This window comes from Triticum dicoccoides, chromosome 4A (genome assembly GCF_002162155.2).
Source record: "Triticum dicoccoides isolate Atlit2015 ecotype Zavitan chromosome 4A, WEW_v2.0, whole genome shotgun sequence".
Lineage (NCBI taxonomy): Eukaryota > Viridiplantae > Streptophyta > Magnoliopsida > Poales > Poaceae > Triticum > Triticum dicoccoides.
This window is the reverse complement of record NC_041386.1, coordinates 5,407,285-5,421,970: the sequence shown is the minus strand read 5'-3', so window position 1 is coordinate 5,421,970 and position 14,686 is coordinate 5,407,285. Positions and strand designations below refer to the sequence as shown.

The following is a 14,686-nucleotide window of genomic DNA, read 5'->3' as shown; positions in this document are numbered from 1 at the left end:
TATTTGTACCGATGATGGGAACGAGTTCACAGATTCTCTGCCTTAGCCGAGACTATGGCAGAGGGATGTCAAATTCATATAATTGTTCATGCGCCATCCGACGGCAGCAAGCAAAGCCCATGGACACACAGCGTTGTCGGCCTAGAAGGGTGATGCTGCCCAGTCCAACGCGTAGGCGACGCAGGAAAAACGGCGCGAGGCAGCCGAAGTATGAATGAAGGAACCGATCACCAGGCTGCCGAAGGATGAGCTGCTCTGCTCTTGTGAGAGATGTTAAATTTTGTAGTGTTCATTTTACCATTCTGTAATGTGCACTTATGTTGCTGCTCAATTCAGTTCCCTTCTCCCACTTGCATTTCACAGTCATGTCCAGTTTAGTGAGCAAAGTCTCTAAAATTCAGCTCATTCAATTATAGCATTCATTCACAACAACCACACTGAGTGATCTCAACCCCTTTTGCCATACTCAATTCTGTTATCAATTTTACAACATTAAGTGATATGCTCACAAATTGACAATGTCAATGACCTGCTCTTAATTCACAACATCATTGATATGCTCAAAAAATGATAATGTCAATGATCTGCTCTCAAAGTAGTCTATAGTCTGAAACTCTCTTGTTGTTTTGTGTAAATCAGTTTACAATCTGAAACTCAACTGATGTTTGCTTGTAAATCAGTTAACAATGTGCTCTCAATTTCCAGGCTAGCTTCGCCGGCGCCTGCTCGACGGAGTGGTGCATCCATGGCAGCCGCGGCCGTCCTCCTCTTGCGATGGTGCGGGGTCAGCGATGTGGTGCTTGGTTAGCGCCTCCAGCAACAGCGGCGTGATACAACCATGACTTGTAGCCAAGGCAGCGGCAGTCGTCCTCCCGGGGCGATCGCGAGCAATGGCGACGGTGAGCGACGGGTTGTTTATGGGCTGCACAGCATTGTTGTTATTCTTATTTGTTTTCACCTTGCTGCTGTCGAATGACGCATGTGATTTGGATTAGACGTCCATCTAGCGTAAATGTTTCAATCAGAAGATTTTGTTGAGTTTGGCCCCGATGGTGAGTTGAGAACCATATCCTGGGTGAAGATGTGTGTGACACATCATCATTTACAAGGAGGGCTAAATGTATGGTAAGTAGGCAATCAGGTGGCGGCACGTCTGCGATCTCCATTTTCTGGTACCTGTACAGACTTGTTAGTTATGTTGTGTCCAGGAGAAGAAACTAATCACATACTAACATGTTATGTTGTGCTCAGAACATCACTTTCCGGCACGCGGCGGCTATGCGACGGGGAGAGCACACGGCGGGGTCCTGGTACAGTCGAGTCACCGGCACGCGGCGGCTAAGCGATGGGATGTTTTGGCACTGGGCCGGCTAAAAAGTTTTTTATTGGGCTGTCCAGCTGAGTTCATATGGGCCGGTGCAGTCCGTTCTGGGCCTTTATCCTTGCCCTACCCCGTCACTCTCTCGCCCTGGAGCTCTCGGCGCCGTGCGGCGTTCTCCGTTCCTCTCCGGCCCTCCAGCCTCCTCCGCCACCTCCCCCTCTCGCCGCCGATCAGCAGCGCATTAGCTTGGGACCTCGACCCAATCCTCCTCCGGGTGAACTCATACCATCGTTTTACCCCTCTCCGATTCTTTTCCGTCGGCACCGCACGCCATGCGCGCCACGTGTTCGCGCAAATGCCTGGCCGATCTGCTCGGCCGCCTTGGCCAGGTCCAGGCGCAGGGCCAACCGCGCTGCCCCTCCCAGCTATCTCCCGCGCGCTCCATGACGCGCGGCCGGAGCGTGAACGAGCGGAGCAAGAAGAAGCGCGTGAACGACCTCGAGGTGGTCATCGAGCGCTGCAAGGTGGTCTCCAAGGTGCTCGCCGTGGTGGACGCGCTCAAGATGGAGGAGGAGCACGTCACCCCTCTCAAGCGCCTCGAGATCCTGCGCCCGCAGCTCGGGCTCGCCAAGCCGCACAAGGTCGCCCACTTCGTGCACAGCTCGCCGCAGCTCTTCGAGGTCTGCCGCGACAGCCGCGGCGTCATGTGGGCCGGCCTCTCGCCGCAGGCCGAGGCGCTCGTCGAGGAGGAGGCGCGCCTGCTGCAGGAGCACTCCCCCACGGCTGCGGAGTACGTGACCAGGCTGCTCATGATGTCGGTGCAACGGCGCCTGCCCGTTGACAAGATCGCGCATTTCCGGCGTGACATGGGGCTTCCTCATGATTTCCGGGCACGGTGGGTGCACTTGTTCCCTGAGCTCTTCAGGTTGGTCACACTGGAGGATGGCGACTACTTGGAGCTTGTTTCCTGGAACCCAAACTGGGCGGTCACTGAGCATGAGAAGAATATGGCAGCATTGGCTGGTAACGCCGATGCCAATTCCAATGCTACCACACCAGGAGAGCTCTCACTTCCATTCCAGATGAAGTTCCCACCAGATTTTAAAAGTTACTACAAATTTAGAGGAAAAGCTCATCACTATGTGAAAACCGGCAATACCGAGCAGTTTCAGAAGACAACCTACCTGTCCCCTTATGCAGAGGCAAAAGGTTTGACCCCTGGATCTCATGAGTTTGACAAGAGGGCAGTCGCGGTGATGCACGAGATACTGAGCTTCACATTGGAGAAGAGGCTGGTAACTGACCACCTGACGCATTTCCGCCGTGAGTTTGTTATGCCACAGAAGCTGATGAGGTTGCTACTGAAGCATTATGGTATCTTTTATGTGTCTGAGAGGGGGAAGCGGCTGAGCGTGTTCTTGACAGAGGCATATGATGGGACAGAGTTGATAAAAAAGGCTCCGTTGGTAAGGTGGAGAGAGAAGGTCCTTCGACTTACTGGTTACAGAGGAAAAAACAAGAATATTGGAAAAGTTCATGAGTCGTCTGATTCTGAGCACTGTTTGTTCGGTGCGAGCTCATCAACATGTGGCGGTGGTAGCAGTGATGACGATGATGCTGATACTATATTGCATGTTGAAAGTGAAGATTCAGATGATTTCTTGGATGATGGCACTCTTACAGATGATGGTGAGATGGATGATGGTGACATCGATGATGGTCAGATGGATGATGCTGGGATGGGTTTTTCTAGTGAGAAACATGTTGAGATGGTTTTAGGAGATGTAAGTGATTATGCAGAGTCAGTGAAATCCAGTTAGCAGCCTACTAGCCTAACATAGTGAACACTTCTGTTTTTCCGTTTCCTGAACATTAAGCTCACAAGCGAGCAGGAAGGTTTCATATGCGAGCTTGTTTAGGGATTTGTTTGCTGATGTTGATGATATTGTGGTCAATGATCCAAACATGGCTGGACATCCTGGAAAGACAACGCTGCAGGATCTCATAACATCTACCCCCTGTCTTGAGCAACCATGGTGATGCTGTTGTTTACTACCTGGTGTCGAAGGTTGACTTTGAATATTGGCAAGCATGGATGATTGGCATTGATATGAAAACAAAGACTCTGCAAGGGAGTGGCCTTGCTTTCCACCGATAGATCCCTCTATTCCAGTCCTGCCTACCATGCATGTTCACTCTCTGGATATCTGGGGCTTACTCTTTAGAATGACGGTGCTTGTAGGAGTGCCTGCTCTTAGTCCTTTAGTTGACCAGTCATGTTTTTTCAGCTCATGTATCAGTATTGACGTATTTGGGCTGGAATGTTTGTTCTGCACCGTTTGTGATCGTTCATCTACTAGCGGTGGAACCTGAGTAGGAACCATGTGTTTTAATGCACATTCGCATCTATGATAATTTGATCTCAACCAGACTTATCATAACAGACGTAAGGTTAGCCATGTCGTATTGCTGTAAAACTGCCTGCATCGAGTGATAATTCCGTGCTGATTAGTGTAGTTTTTCACTTTTACTGGTTGGCAGACACTAATGCTAAGTCTAAAATTGCACTTGTATTTCTTATTTTTCTACATTTCTACTTTATCCACGCTTGCAAAATATTCACATACAGTTCTTTTCTGCTACAGCTGAGCATAATACTTTTCTTACTTTCCCCTCTGCCAAAAAGGGCAACTCGTTGTGCCCTTATACCTCCTTAAATTTACAGAAGGGGCATTTATTAATTGCATTTCTAATTGTTGGTAATGGTACATTGGTATCTCTTATGTGTCTCAGACAAGGCAAGCCCCTAAGCATGTTCTTGACGAGGCATATTATGGGACAGATTTTATTAGAAAAAGGTGTTGCTATTGCGGTGGAAGGAGAAGGCCATTAACTTACTGATTAGAAAGGACATAGGAAGAATAGTACAAAATGTTATGGATCGGCTGGTTCAGCAGACTATTTGTTTGGTGCTTGTGGATTGTGGTGGACTGGTGATGATGATGATGATGATGCTATATTGAATCTCAAAAGTGATGAGCCAGATGATGTCTTGGATGAGGGTACTCTTTCGGAGGATGCTGAGATGTAGATAGGTTATGGGTTTAAGTGATTATACAGAGTGAGTTAGTGAAATCCGGTTAGTAACCCAATATAAAGAACAATTTCCTGTTTTAGTCCTGGACATCAAGCCCTTAAGTGATTCTGATAATTATTTCAGAATTAGAGCTATGGTTGGTTTCTATCTTGATGCTTAGGTGTACATATTATATTCCCCTCGCTCATTACTTCTAGACTTGGTGTTTGACATGCTGTCCCAAGCTTGAACACAGACTGCATATTTCAGACTTGCATTGATTGTTTCTTATGCTGATCTACTTGTTCTGCTTTTTTCTTCAAAAAAGACCATTGTGGTGAATATTCCTCAGAACGTTGTGTATGACATTATCCAAGCAATCTACTGTGAAGCGAGCCCTGTCCTTTTCTGACTTCAGCAATCCAGGGATGGATTCAAAATTCTGGTATGTACTATATATTTCTGTGTCAAGTAACAATTCTTAAACAATGTGTTCACACATCAGCAGTAAGAACATGTTAATTCAGTTTGCAAAATGAAATCTCCAATGACATTGTGATTTGCTTACACTACAATTGTATTGAGCAACAAGGCTATAGCAAATGGCACAGAAAAAATCTATATAGGGGGACACTAAAAGTTGAGACCACATTCTCGTGTACATGCATCTTCTCCTGATTTTGGGTGTTGAAACAACTTAACAGTTGATGTCTAGATCTTCATCTTGAACCAATAGTTCTAGTCAGTGTTGAGCTTGAGCTCAAATGCTCTTGGGCGAATCCTGACTGTAGACTGAAACTCCATGGGTAATCTTTCTAAGCCTCATAATATGTAATCCATGTTGTTGTGGCTGTGGTTTTGCCAGAGTTTATATGTTTTGTAAAGTGCACACTGCCTTGTTGGTTAGCAACAGCGTGTAATATTAGGTGTATTTCACGAGTTGTTTGGTCCCCTTGATTTGTTTCTGTTCTTCTGTTAGTTGGTCTTGCACTGTACATTGTACTCCACTGCCCACCCTGTTACAGCGAAAAAGTCGTAAATAGAAGGGGAAATACATCACCTATCAAAATTAGTTTTGCACTGCCTGTGTACAGTTTCAGCAATTTGGCTAAACCGTGGTCATCTTTTGCGAGTTATGATATGCCATCTCTCACACCGGCCAGCAAATCCTTCTCGATGCCAGACATGCCATGCTACTGTATTGGCCATCTCTGGCCCAAGCATGCTGGTTATCCTATATGTGGCATGCATGTAGCTGAAAGGAATCTACTTACCTACCTATATGTGTCAAGATTAAGCAACACAAGTACTATTTCTCACAGCATCTGAAGTAGTAGTGTAGAAAGAGGGAATACTGTATGTTTCTTTCTCATGTTTTTCTTTCTTGCGGGTGGTTTCTTTCTCATTTTGGCTTCGGGGTGGAAAAAGAACAGCTGTAGCATGTAGGAGTGCATATCCATTGGCACCCTTGATAATAACCACATGTACATAACTACGTCTCACTGACAATTTCTAAACAGAGTCTTCACACACTTTTGATCTGTAAAAAAAATGCTAACTCGTTTTGCAAGAAGGAAATTTTGAATGAGTAGTGATCATTGACTAATAAGGGGCTATAACAGAAACAGATGGCATAGCAAAAATCTCTGTGTGTGTGTGTGTGTTACAAATGATCTCAAGAACTTCATCTTGATCCAATACTTGTAGCCATTCCTGAGCCTGAGCTCAGATGCTCATGATGAAACTCTGACTGTAGACTTAAACTCCTTGAGAAACCTTTGTAAGCCCGATTATTTCTATGCTTAGGGAAAGGCTGCGTACTATAGACCCAAAGTGGTCGGACCCTTCCCTGGACCCTGCGCAAGCGGGAGCTACATGCACCAGGTTGCCCTTTTGTTGGTGCTACAGCTTTGCCAGAGTTGATGCGGTGTATCAAGTACACAGTGTCTTGTTGGTCAGCAACAACAGCCTGTAAAACTATTAGCCGTATTTCAGGAGTTATTTGGTCCCCTCAGCTCGCTTTGTTCTGTTATCGAATAAGTCGTGGGTTCTACACCATACTCCTTCTCCTCGTATGGATCCTTTTTTTTTTCTCCTTCTCCTCGTAGAAAGAGTACATGATGACACGCATATTGTTAACAGTCTCAGCAATTTTGCTAAACTGTGGCCTGTGAATATGTTGAGTTATGGTATTGCCTGGCATGTTCCGTTTTGTCTTTCATCTATGATGATGATGATGATATGCCATCTCTCTCACACACACACTGGCCAGCAAATTCGTTGTAGATGCCAACATGCCATGCTGCTACTGTATTGGGCATCTCCTGCCCAAGCATGCTCGTTAATAAGTTAGTGAAGGTAGTACTGTTTTTGCCACTAAAAATAGGGGTACTGTTTCGTGCTGGATGCAGCTGAAAAGAATCCACTTACCTACCTATATGTGTGTCAAAATTAAGCAACACAAGCACTGCCATTTCTCATGCTAGCCTCAAGATGGAAAAAAGAGAACAGCTGTAGCATGTACATACAGATCCAACTAATTCTTGCGGATGATTTACATTTTTTTTGAATTGTTGGTGCCATTGATAACTCCCTTGTCCCTGACAGAGTGCATTGCCTTTGATATTTTTGTCAGGGAAAAATATCACCGGCCGGAAGTATAGTGCATGGAAGGATTCTTCATTCATCCACCGCCACCACCACTGGCTCTGGCTCTGGCTCCGTGTTCCTGCGAGAAAACATGCTCACATGGCGAGCAGAGGGTCGGCTTAACGCGAGCACATGGGCGTAGTACGTGCACGGCCGGCACGAATTTATTTCCTGGATGGGTGCAACCATGAATGTTGTTACCGCACTGCACAAGGCAGATCTCCCCATCCATCCATCCGTCCAACCGGCCATACCAGACGCGTATTGGGATGGCGCCATCACAAGGGCCAGTTCATCGGATCGCATGAGACCAGCGCGGCATATCGTCGGCGAATCCGGATATTCTCGCCTTTGCTCGCTCGTATGGGCTTATGGACATTTGCCACTTGAAAGATCGGTCAGTGCATCATTTTCTCCATGGTTTCTTGTTGGAAGTTGGAGCAGAGAGAGGAGGTTCGTCTTCCATGGACTAGTTTTACATACTACTCCCTCCGTTCCTAAATACTTGTCTTTCTAGAGGTTTTAACAAATGACTACATACAAAGTAAAATGGTTGAATCTACATTCTAATATATGTCTACATACATCCGTATGTTGTAGTCCATTTGAATGTCTAGAAAGACAAATATTTAGGAACAGAGGGAGTAGTACGTACGTGATCTGGAAGCAGCTGCAGCCTGGGGGAGCGCGGGACACTTCTCGCCGGAAAACGGCATTTGCAAATCGCAGCAGTAGGAGGAGTGTCCGCGTCGAAAAATGCCCAAAACCGCTCGTGCTAATCCCTTTGATTTGGCGCCTCTTGATTGATTGGATGGCAGGCCGTGGACTGGTGGTCGAACTGAGACCTTGACAGGATTTCTTTTCTTTCAGTGCGTGATGGAGAAATGCGGGCGCAGATCATGGTCATGGTTTATGAGAAAGGGAGAGGATCGAGTTTTCTAGTTAGGTTTCAAAGTCTAGCTCCCAACGGCGCACACACATATATGCATGCACTGGGTATACTACTAGCATGACCAATCAAACGATTAAATGGAGAGCATTTTGGTGGCGAAAGAGTAGTTAGCTGTTGCTGCCCAGGTTCAGAGTTTCGTCAAAACTGTTGCTTCTGGTTTGAAAATTTGTACACAGGGCTTGGCCATTTCAAATTTGTGAATAATCGATTGAGCTTGGGATGGCAATGCATTTTCGTGGACGTACGGGGGACTAGTGAAGATGCATGGGTTGGCGCCAGAAGACTAGGCCTGGTTTGCTGACAGTGGTGCTGCATGCATGCAGGCTGCTACTACACGGCTACACCGCTACACCTAATAAAGAGGCCGTCCATGAAATGAAATGAATCTGATCTGATGAGCCGGCCTCTTCATTCTGCCATCACGATTCACGCAATCAATAAAGGTCCGGCTACAGCTAGCCTGCCGCGCTGCGCAAATGCCAGATCCAATCCACTTCATCTTCATCCCAGTACTCCTCATCAAAACCTTAAAAATATTGCTATCACCCCATACAAACACTAAAATGAAAACTATCCGTTCCATGTAATAAAACAGTAAAAATAGCAGGAACTAGAGCATATATATTTTGTTCTTTCAACGGCCGAAAACAAAACCTTTTCTGGTGTCACAGCACAGGCGGACTCCAAATGCGAAACGCATGCAGCTGAGGCGTGCCGCGCACAAGAAAGCAATCACCTTGCACATTTTCCTCCCCGGAGCCGCACATGTTGCCGCAAAAGCTAGCTGATCCCCAGCAGCGCTGTGCGCTCCGGGGCAACATGTCAGCCTCACAGCACGAGAGAGGTCATGCATGTGTGTGTGTGTGTGTGTGTCCATGGCCACTTGACCATGCATGCATGCATGCATGCATGAACGAGTCTGAAGTCTGAACACCCAGCACCATGCCCCCAAGCAACCAAGCTAGCTCCTCTCCCCTCTCTGGCCTGGCTTGTGCTCTGCTCCCTAATGGCATTAAGTGCCACCCAACAACCCGCCCACCCACCATCTCCTCCCCAACCCAACCCCAGCCCCAGCAGCAACGCAACGCAACGCCACCATCCCTAGCTATATCTAAACACCCAGCACTCCCACTCCCTCCCACCCTCACCACCACCACCGCCCATCCATCGGTCGGCTCGCCGCCACCAGTCGAGCCCGCCCGACCCCGGCCATGGCGCGGGAGGAGCTGTCGACGGAGATCGTGAACCGCGGCGTGGAGCCGTCGGGCCCGGACGCCGGGTCGCCGACCTTCTCGGTGCGCGTGCGCCGCCGGCTGCCCGACTTCTTGCAGTCGGTGAACCTCAAGTACGTGCGGCTCGGCTACCACTACCTGCTGAGCCACGGCGTGTACCTGGCCACCATCCCGGTGATCGTGCTGGTGTGCGGCGCCGAGGTGGGCAGCCTCAGCCGCGACGAGCTGTGGCGCAAGGTGTGGGACGAGGCCACCTACGACCTCGCCACCGTGCTCGCCTTCCTCGCCGTCCTCGCCTTCACCATCTCCGTCTACATCATGTCCCGCCCCAGGCCCATCTACCTCATCGACTTCGCCACCTACAAGCCCGCCGACGAACTCAAGGTAAACCTACTCCTAATCCTAATCTCCTCATCCTTACTCGTACTCTTAGTTTTTTACTGCTTAGTTAATTACAGAGCACTGCATCCATTTGCATGCGAGCATATGTTATACCGTACATGCTAAATATCGATCCGGATCGATCGTGTAGGTATATGGATCACAAGTGAAGGTTTTTTTTTTTTGGGTAGGATTTCTTTTTGCTAATTAATTCCAGACACGAAATGTTGATGAGTCTAGCATTAGGTGTAAAAAAGTTTGGAAAAAGTTAGATGAGAGAAATGTTTGGGAGCAGAGATATGGATGTATTAGCAGTTTCTTGGGCGGAAGATCGATCTCTCGAGGTCGACATGTGTAATCGCACAAGTCACGTTTGGCACACACGAGTTTTGCGTGAGACGTATACTAGATGGAATCCTATGGAATTCCCTCGCGTGCTAATCTACCTATCTTCCCAACGGGGCCTCCTCACTAGATAACATGAATGCGAAAAACATGTCCCGAAATACTTTAGAGGGTGCTTGGATACGTTTTAGTCCCATGACTAAAAGTAGTGGGACTAAAACTTGCTAGCCTCACCCATGCTTGGATACAAATACTAAATAGACTAAAATGAGTTAATGAGCATTTATTATCCTCCAAACCCTCCAATCCCGAACTCGCATGTGTTAAAGGAGAGGAGTTAAATGAGGAGAGAGAGGACTAATCCACATTTTAGTAGGGTTCCCCTGACTAAAATTTTTTAGTCTCAAGACTAGTTCTAGCCTCTTTTTAGTCAGGGGTGATTGGAACTTTAGCGTCTAAAAGAGACTAGTTTTAGTCAGACTAAAAATAGTCTCTTGGATCCAAGCATGGCCAATCTTCGCGTACTAATCTAGATATCTTCTGAACGGGGTCTCACCAGAGTACTACTAGCTAGTTTCACTCTTATATTGTACTACTAGAAAATACTTTGTCTTCAGCTAAAAAGATGCTGGCCCATGCTCAATTAATTACTTGGAAGAATGCAAAGGGCTATGCAGCTGTGATAATCAAACGGAGTAAAATGTTACGGGGTAAAGAAAATGACAGAAAAGTTACTGTCATGTTTTGTAAAGTAACAAACCAACAAAGTACACAAGTACTCCCTCCGTTCCTAAATATTTGTCTTTCTAGAGATTCTAACAAATGACTACATACGAAGCTAAATGCGTGAATCTGCACGTTAAAATATGTCTATATACATCCGTATGTGGTAGTCCATTTAAAAACTCTAAAAACACAAATATTTTCCGGCGAGCTTTGCATTCTCCCAAAACTGATTGAATACATCTCTTTCAACTTTTCTGTTAGGCAACTACTCTTCCACATTTCTTTTATACGGTTATATATATTTGGTATACGTAGATGTGGATCCAGGCAAGCGAAATTACGTGTACCCGTACCTGCCCCTGCCCCTCCATTAATACGCTCCCAGTGCTGCCCAGCTGCCACCAATCAGACTATAGCTATCAATGTTGCATTAACTAACTTTTTTTATGGTTGCATTAACTAACTTTGTATAATGGGAGCAGTAATACTACTGTTGAGTAGTATGGGCGATCGAGTCAGGCTGAAAGGTCGGTTCGGTGTTGGACCGTAGACGGCATATCTGGGCCCGGCCCGGCCCTTGTGAATGAATTAGTGAGCGGGGGCGGCCCGGAAGTTATGACGACGGATGGATCGCCGTCGAGCCGGTAGAGGGAGGTTTCGGCTGGGGTACATCGGCCGGTCGTCCAATGCGGTTGGCAGCTCCCGCGCACACGCACAATCAATGACCCACCCTCGATGCAAAAATAAAAAATAAAAAATAAAAAATCAATGACCCGCCCACCAAACCAATCTTCTTCTGAAAATGAAAATGAAAGATTTTTTTTAGATAGAAATTATGTTGTGCGTCTTGTTCACGTTGTGATCTCGGCTCCGGCCGCTGGATGGATCGTCGGCGAGGAAATGCAGGTGTCCAAGGCGGAGTTCATCGAGCTGGCGCGCAAGTCGGGCAAGTTCGACGAGGAGAGCCTGGCGTTCCAGGCGCGGCTGCTGGCCAAGTCCGGCATCGGGGACGAGTCCTACATGCCGCGCTGCGTCTTCCAGCCCGACGCCAACTGCGCCACCATGAAGGAGGGCCGCGCCGAGGCCTCCGCCGCCATGTTCGCCGCGCTCGACGAGCTCTTCGACAAGTGCCGCGTCCGCCCCAAGGACGTCGGCGTGCTCGTCGTCAACTGCAGCCTCTTCAACCCCACCCCCTCCCTCTCCGCCATGATCGTCAACCACTACAAGATGCGCGGCAACATCCTCAGCTACAATCTGGGGGGCATGGGCTGCAGCGCGGGCGTCATCTCCATCGACCTGGCGCGTGACATGCTCCAGGCCAGCGGCGCTGGGCTCGCCGTCGTGGTGAGCACCGAGGCCGTGTCATTCACGTGGTACGCCGGGAAGCGCCGGTCCATGCTCATCCCCAACGCCTTCTTCCGCGCGGGCGCCGCCGCCGTGCTGCTGTCGAACCGCCGCAGGGACTTCCGCCGCGCCAAGTACCAGCTGGAGCACGTGGTGCGCACGCACAAGGGCGCCGACGACCGCGCCTTCCGCTCCGTGTACCAGGAGGAGGACGAGCAGCGGATCAAGGGCCTGTCCATCAGCCGCGACCTGGTGGAGGTCGGCGGCCACGCGCTCAAGACCAACATCACCACCCTCGGCCCGCTGGTGCTGCCCTTCTCGGAGCAGCTCCTCTTCTTCGCCGGCGTGCTGTTCCGCCACCTCTACCCGTCCAAGACGTCCACCCCGCCGCCGCCGGCCGCCAACGGGGACACCTCGGCCGCCGCGCCCTACATCCCGGACTTCAAGCGCGCGTTCGAGCACTTCTGCATGCACGCGGCCAGCCGCGACGTGCTGGAGCACCTGCAGCGCAACCTGGGCCTCCGCGACGCCGACCTGGAGGCCTCCCGCGCCGCGCTGCACCGCTTCGGCAACACCTCCAGCAGCAGCATCTGGTACGAGCTGGCCTACCTGGAGGCCAAGGGCCGCGTCCGCCGCGGCGACCGCGTGTGGCAGCTCGCCTTCGGCTCCGGGTTCAAGTGCAACAGCGCCGTGTGGCGCGCCGTCCGCCGCGTGCGCCGCCCGTCCAGGAGCCCGTGGCTGGACTGCGTCGACCAGTACCCGGCGCGCATGGACGCCTGACCCGATCGAGATGGCGAAGCAGGCGCACGTGCTAATAATTAAGCGAGGTAAAGGAACACGTCCGTCGTCGTCGCGCCCGCGTTGGGTAAGTGCAGGCTAATGGAGATGGTGCTATCGATTTGCATGTAACTGCATGCATGCAGTGCCGCTGGTTTAAGGTTTGAGCTTTGCTTAATTTGTGCTGGTGTTGTAGCGGTTATCTATTGTTAAGGGGTTTAATCATAGACTACGTACCATAATGCGCAAGTGTATGTGCGCGCTCTTGTGAAACTTATGTGAACTTGATTATCTACGTGCAATTTCATTACTTTGGACTTTGGACTACTGTTATCTATGTGCAATTTCATTACTTTGGACCTTTTTATATAAGTTGGGTGTCTCTTATGGATGGGATACTCATATGTAAATCATCTTCCCTTATGTTCTATAGCGTTCTTACATTATAGAAAAGAGGGAGTAGATACTTATAAATTACTAAAAGAGAAGGAGGCTAAGAGCATCTCCAACAGCCGTGCAACACGCGGCGCGTTAAAAAAAAACGTTTGCAGCGCGCTGATCGCGAGTTTTTGCGCGGCAAGGAGCGCTTGCTCCAGCGGCCGCTGCAAAATGCACGCCCGAGCCGCCCCAACAGACACGCTAAACTGCAGCGCGCGCGAGCAGCCGACGCTTGTCATATGTTGCATTTTGGAGACATGATGATATTTCAAACATCAAAACAAGACATGGCATAGTTTAAAATCACCTAAACAAGTTCATGACATAAAAGTTCACATTCATGCCCACAACATCATCCAACCAAGTTCATGACATAAAAGTTCCCACAAACGAATGACCCATCAACAATCATGCATCGTCCTCGTCTTCATCCTCCTCCTGCTCCGATCCATCATCCTCATCCAAAGACGATTCTTCCTCCCCCTCTTCATTGTCGCGCGCCGCATTGATGACCCACAAGTATAGGGGATCTATCATAGTCTTTTCGATAAGTAAGAGTGTCGAACCCAACGAGGAGCAGAAGGAAATGATAAGCAGTTTTCAGCAAGGTATTCTCTGCAAGTACTGAAATAAGTGGTAACAGATAGTTTTGTGATAGGATAATTTGTAACGAGCAACAAGTAACAAAAGTAAATAAAGAGAAAAGCGCTCCCGAGGACACATGGGAATATCGTCAAGCTAGTTTTCATCACGTTCGTATGATTCGCGTTCGGTACTTTGATAATTTGGTATGTGGGTGGACCGGTGCTTGGGTACTGTCCTTACTTGGACAAGCATCCCACTTATGATTAACCTCTATTGCAAGCATCCGCAACTACAACAAAAGTATTAAGGTAAACCTAACCATAGCATGAAACATATGGATCCAAATCAGCCCCTTACGAAGCAACGCATAAACTAGGGTTTAAGCTTCTGTCACTCTAGCAACCCATCATCCACTTATTACTTCCCAATGCCTTCCTCTAGGCCCAAATAATGGTGAAGTTTCATGTAGTCAACGTTCACATAACACCACTAGAGGAGAGACAACATACATCTCATCAAAATATCGAATGAATACCAAATTCACATGACTACTAATAGCAAGACTTCTCCCATGTCCTCAGGAACAAACGTAACTACTCACAAAGCATATTCATGTTCATAATCAGAGGGGTATTAATATGCATATATGATCTGAACATATGATCTTCCACCAAATAAACCAACTAGCATCAACTACAAGGAGTAATTAACACTACTAGCAACATACTAGCACCAATCTCGGACTTGAAGACAAGAATTTGATACAAGAGATGAACTAGGGTTTTGAGAGGAGATGGTGCTGATGAAGATGTTGATGGAGATTGCCCTCTCCCGATGAGAGGAGTGTTGGTGATGACGAT

The 14,686-nt window shown here is 48.3% G+C and overlaps 2 protein-coding genes across 2 annotated transcripts; both read left to right on the top strand.

Annotated features, from left to right (window-relative positions):
* The first annotated feature begins 1,466 nt into the window (after positions 1 to 1,466).
* Positions 1,467 to 3,766, top strand: LOC119284532 (protein WHAT'S THIS FACTOR 1 homolog, chloroplastic-like). Its single transcript, XM_037563658.1, has one exon. It carries the CDS (start codon positions 1,654 to 1,656, stop codon positions 3,139 to 3,141), a length of 1,488 nt encoding a protein of 495 aa, XP_037419555.1. The 5' UTR covers positions 1,467 to 1,653; the 3' UTR covers positions 3,142 to 3,766.
* A 5,356-nt stretch (positions 3,767 to 9,122) lies between these two features.
* On the top strand, positions 9,123 to 13,136 carry LOC119284531 (3-ketoacyl-CoA synthase 10-like). The gene is made up of 2 exons (XM_037563657.1): positions 9,123 to 9,614; positions 11,589 to 13,136. The coding sequence occupies exons 1-2, from the start codon at positions 9,210 to 9,212 to the stop codon at positions 12,804 to 12,806; spliced, it is 1,623 nt and encodes a 540-aa protein (XP_037419554.1). The 5' UTR covers positions 9,123 to 9,209; the 3' UTR covers positions 12,807 to 13,136.
* The last annotated feature ends 1,550 nt before the right edge of the window (positions 13,137 to 14,686 follow it).

Excerpts from the sequence above, each read along its gene's own strand:
- LOC119284532 (XM_037563658.1), top strand. The coding sequence starts at position 1,654 with ATGCGCGCCACGTGTTCGCGCAAATGCCTGGCCGATCTGCTCGGCCGC.
- LOC119284531 (XM_037563657.1), top strand. The coding sequence starts at position 9,210 with ATGGCGCGGGAGGAGCTGTCGACGGAGATCGTGAACCGCGGCGTGGAG. Across the intron at positions 9,615-11,588 it reads AGCCCGCCGACGAACTCAAG|GTGTCCAAGGCGGAGTTCAT; the intron begins GTAAACCTACTC and ends GAGGAAATGCAG.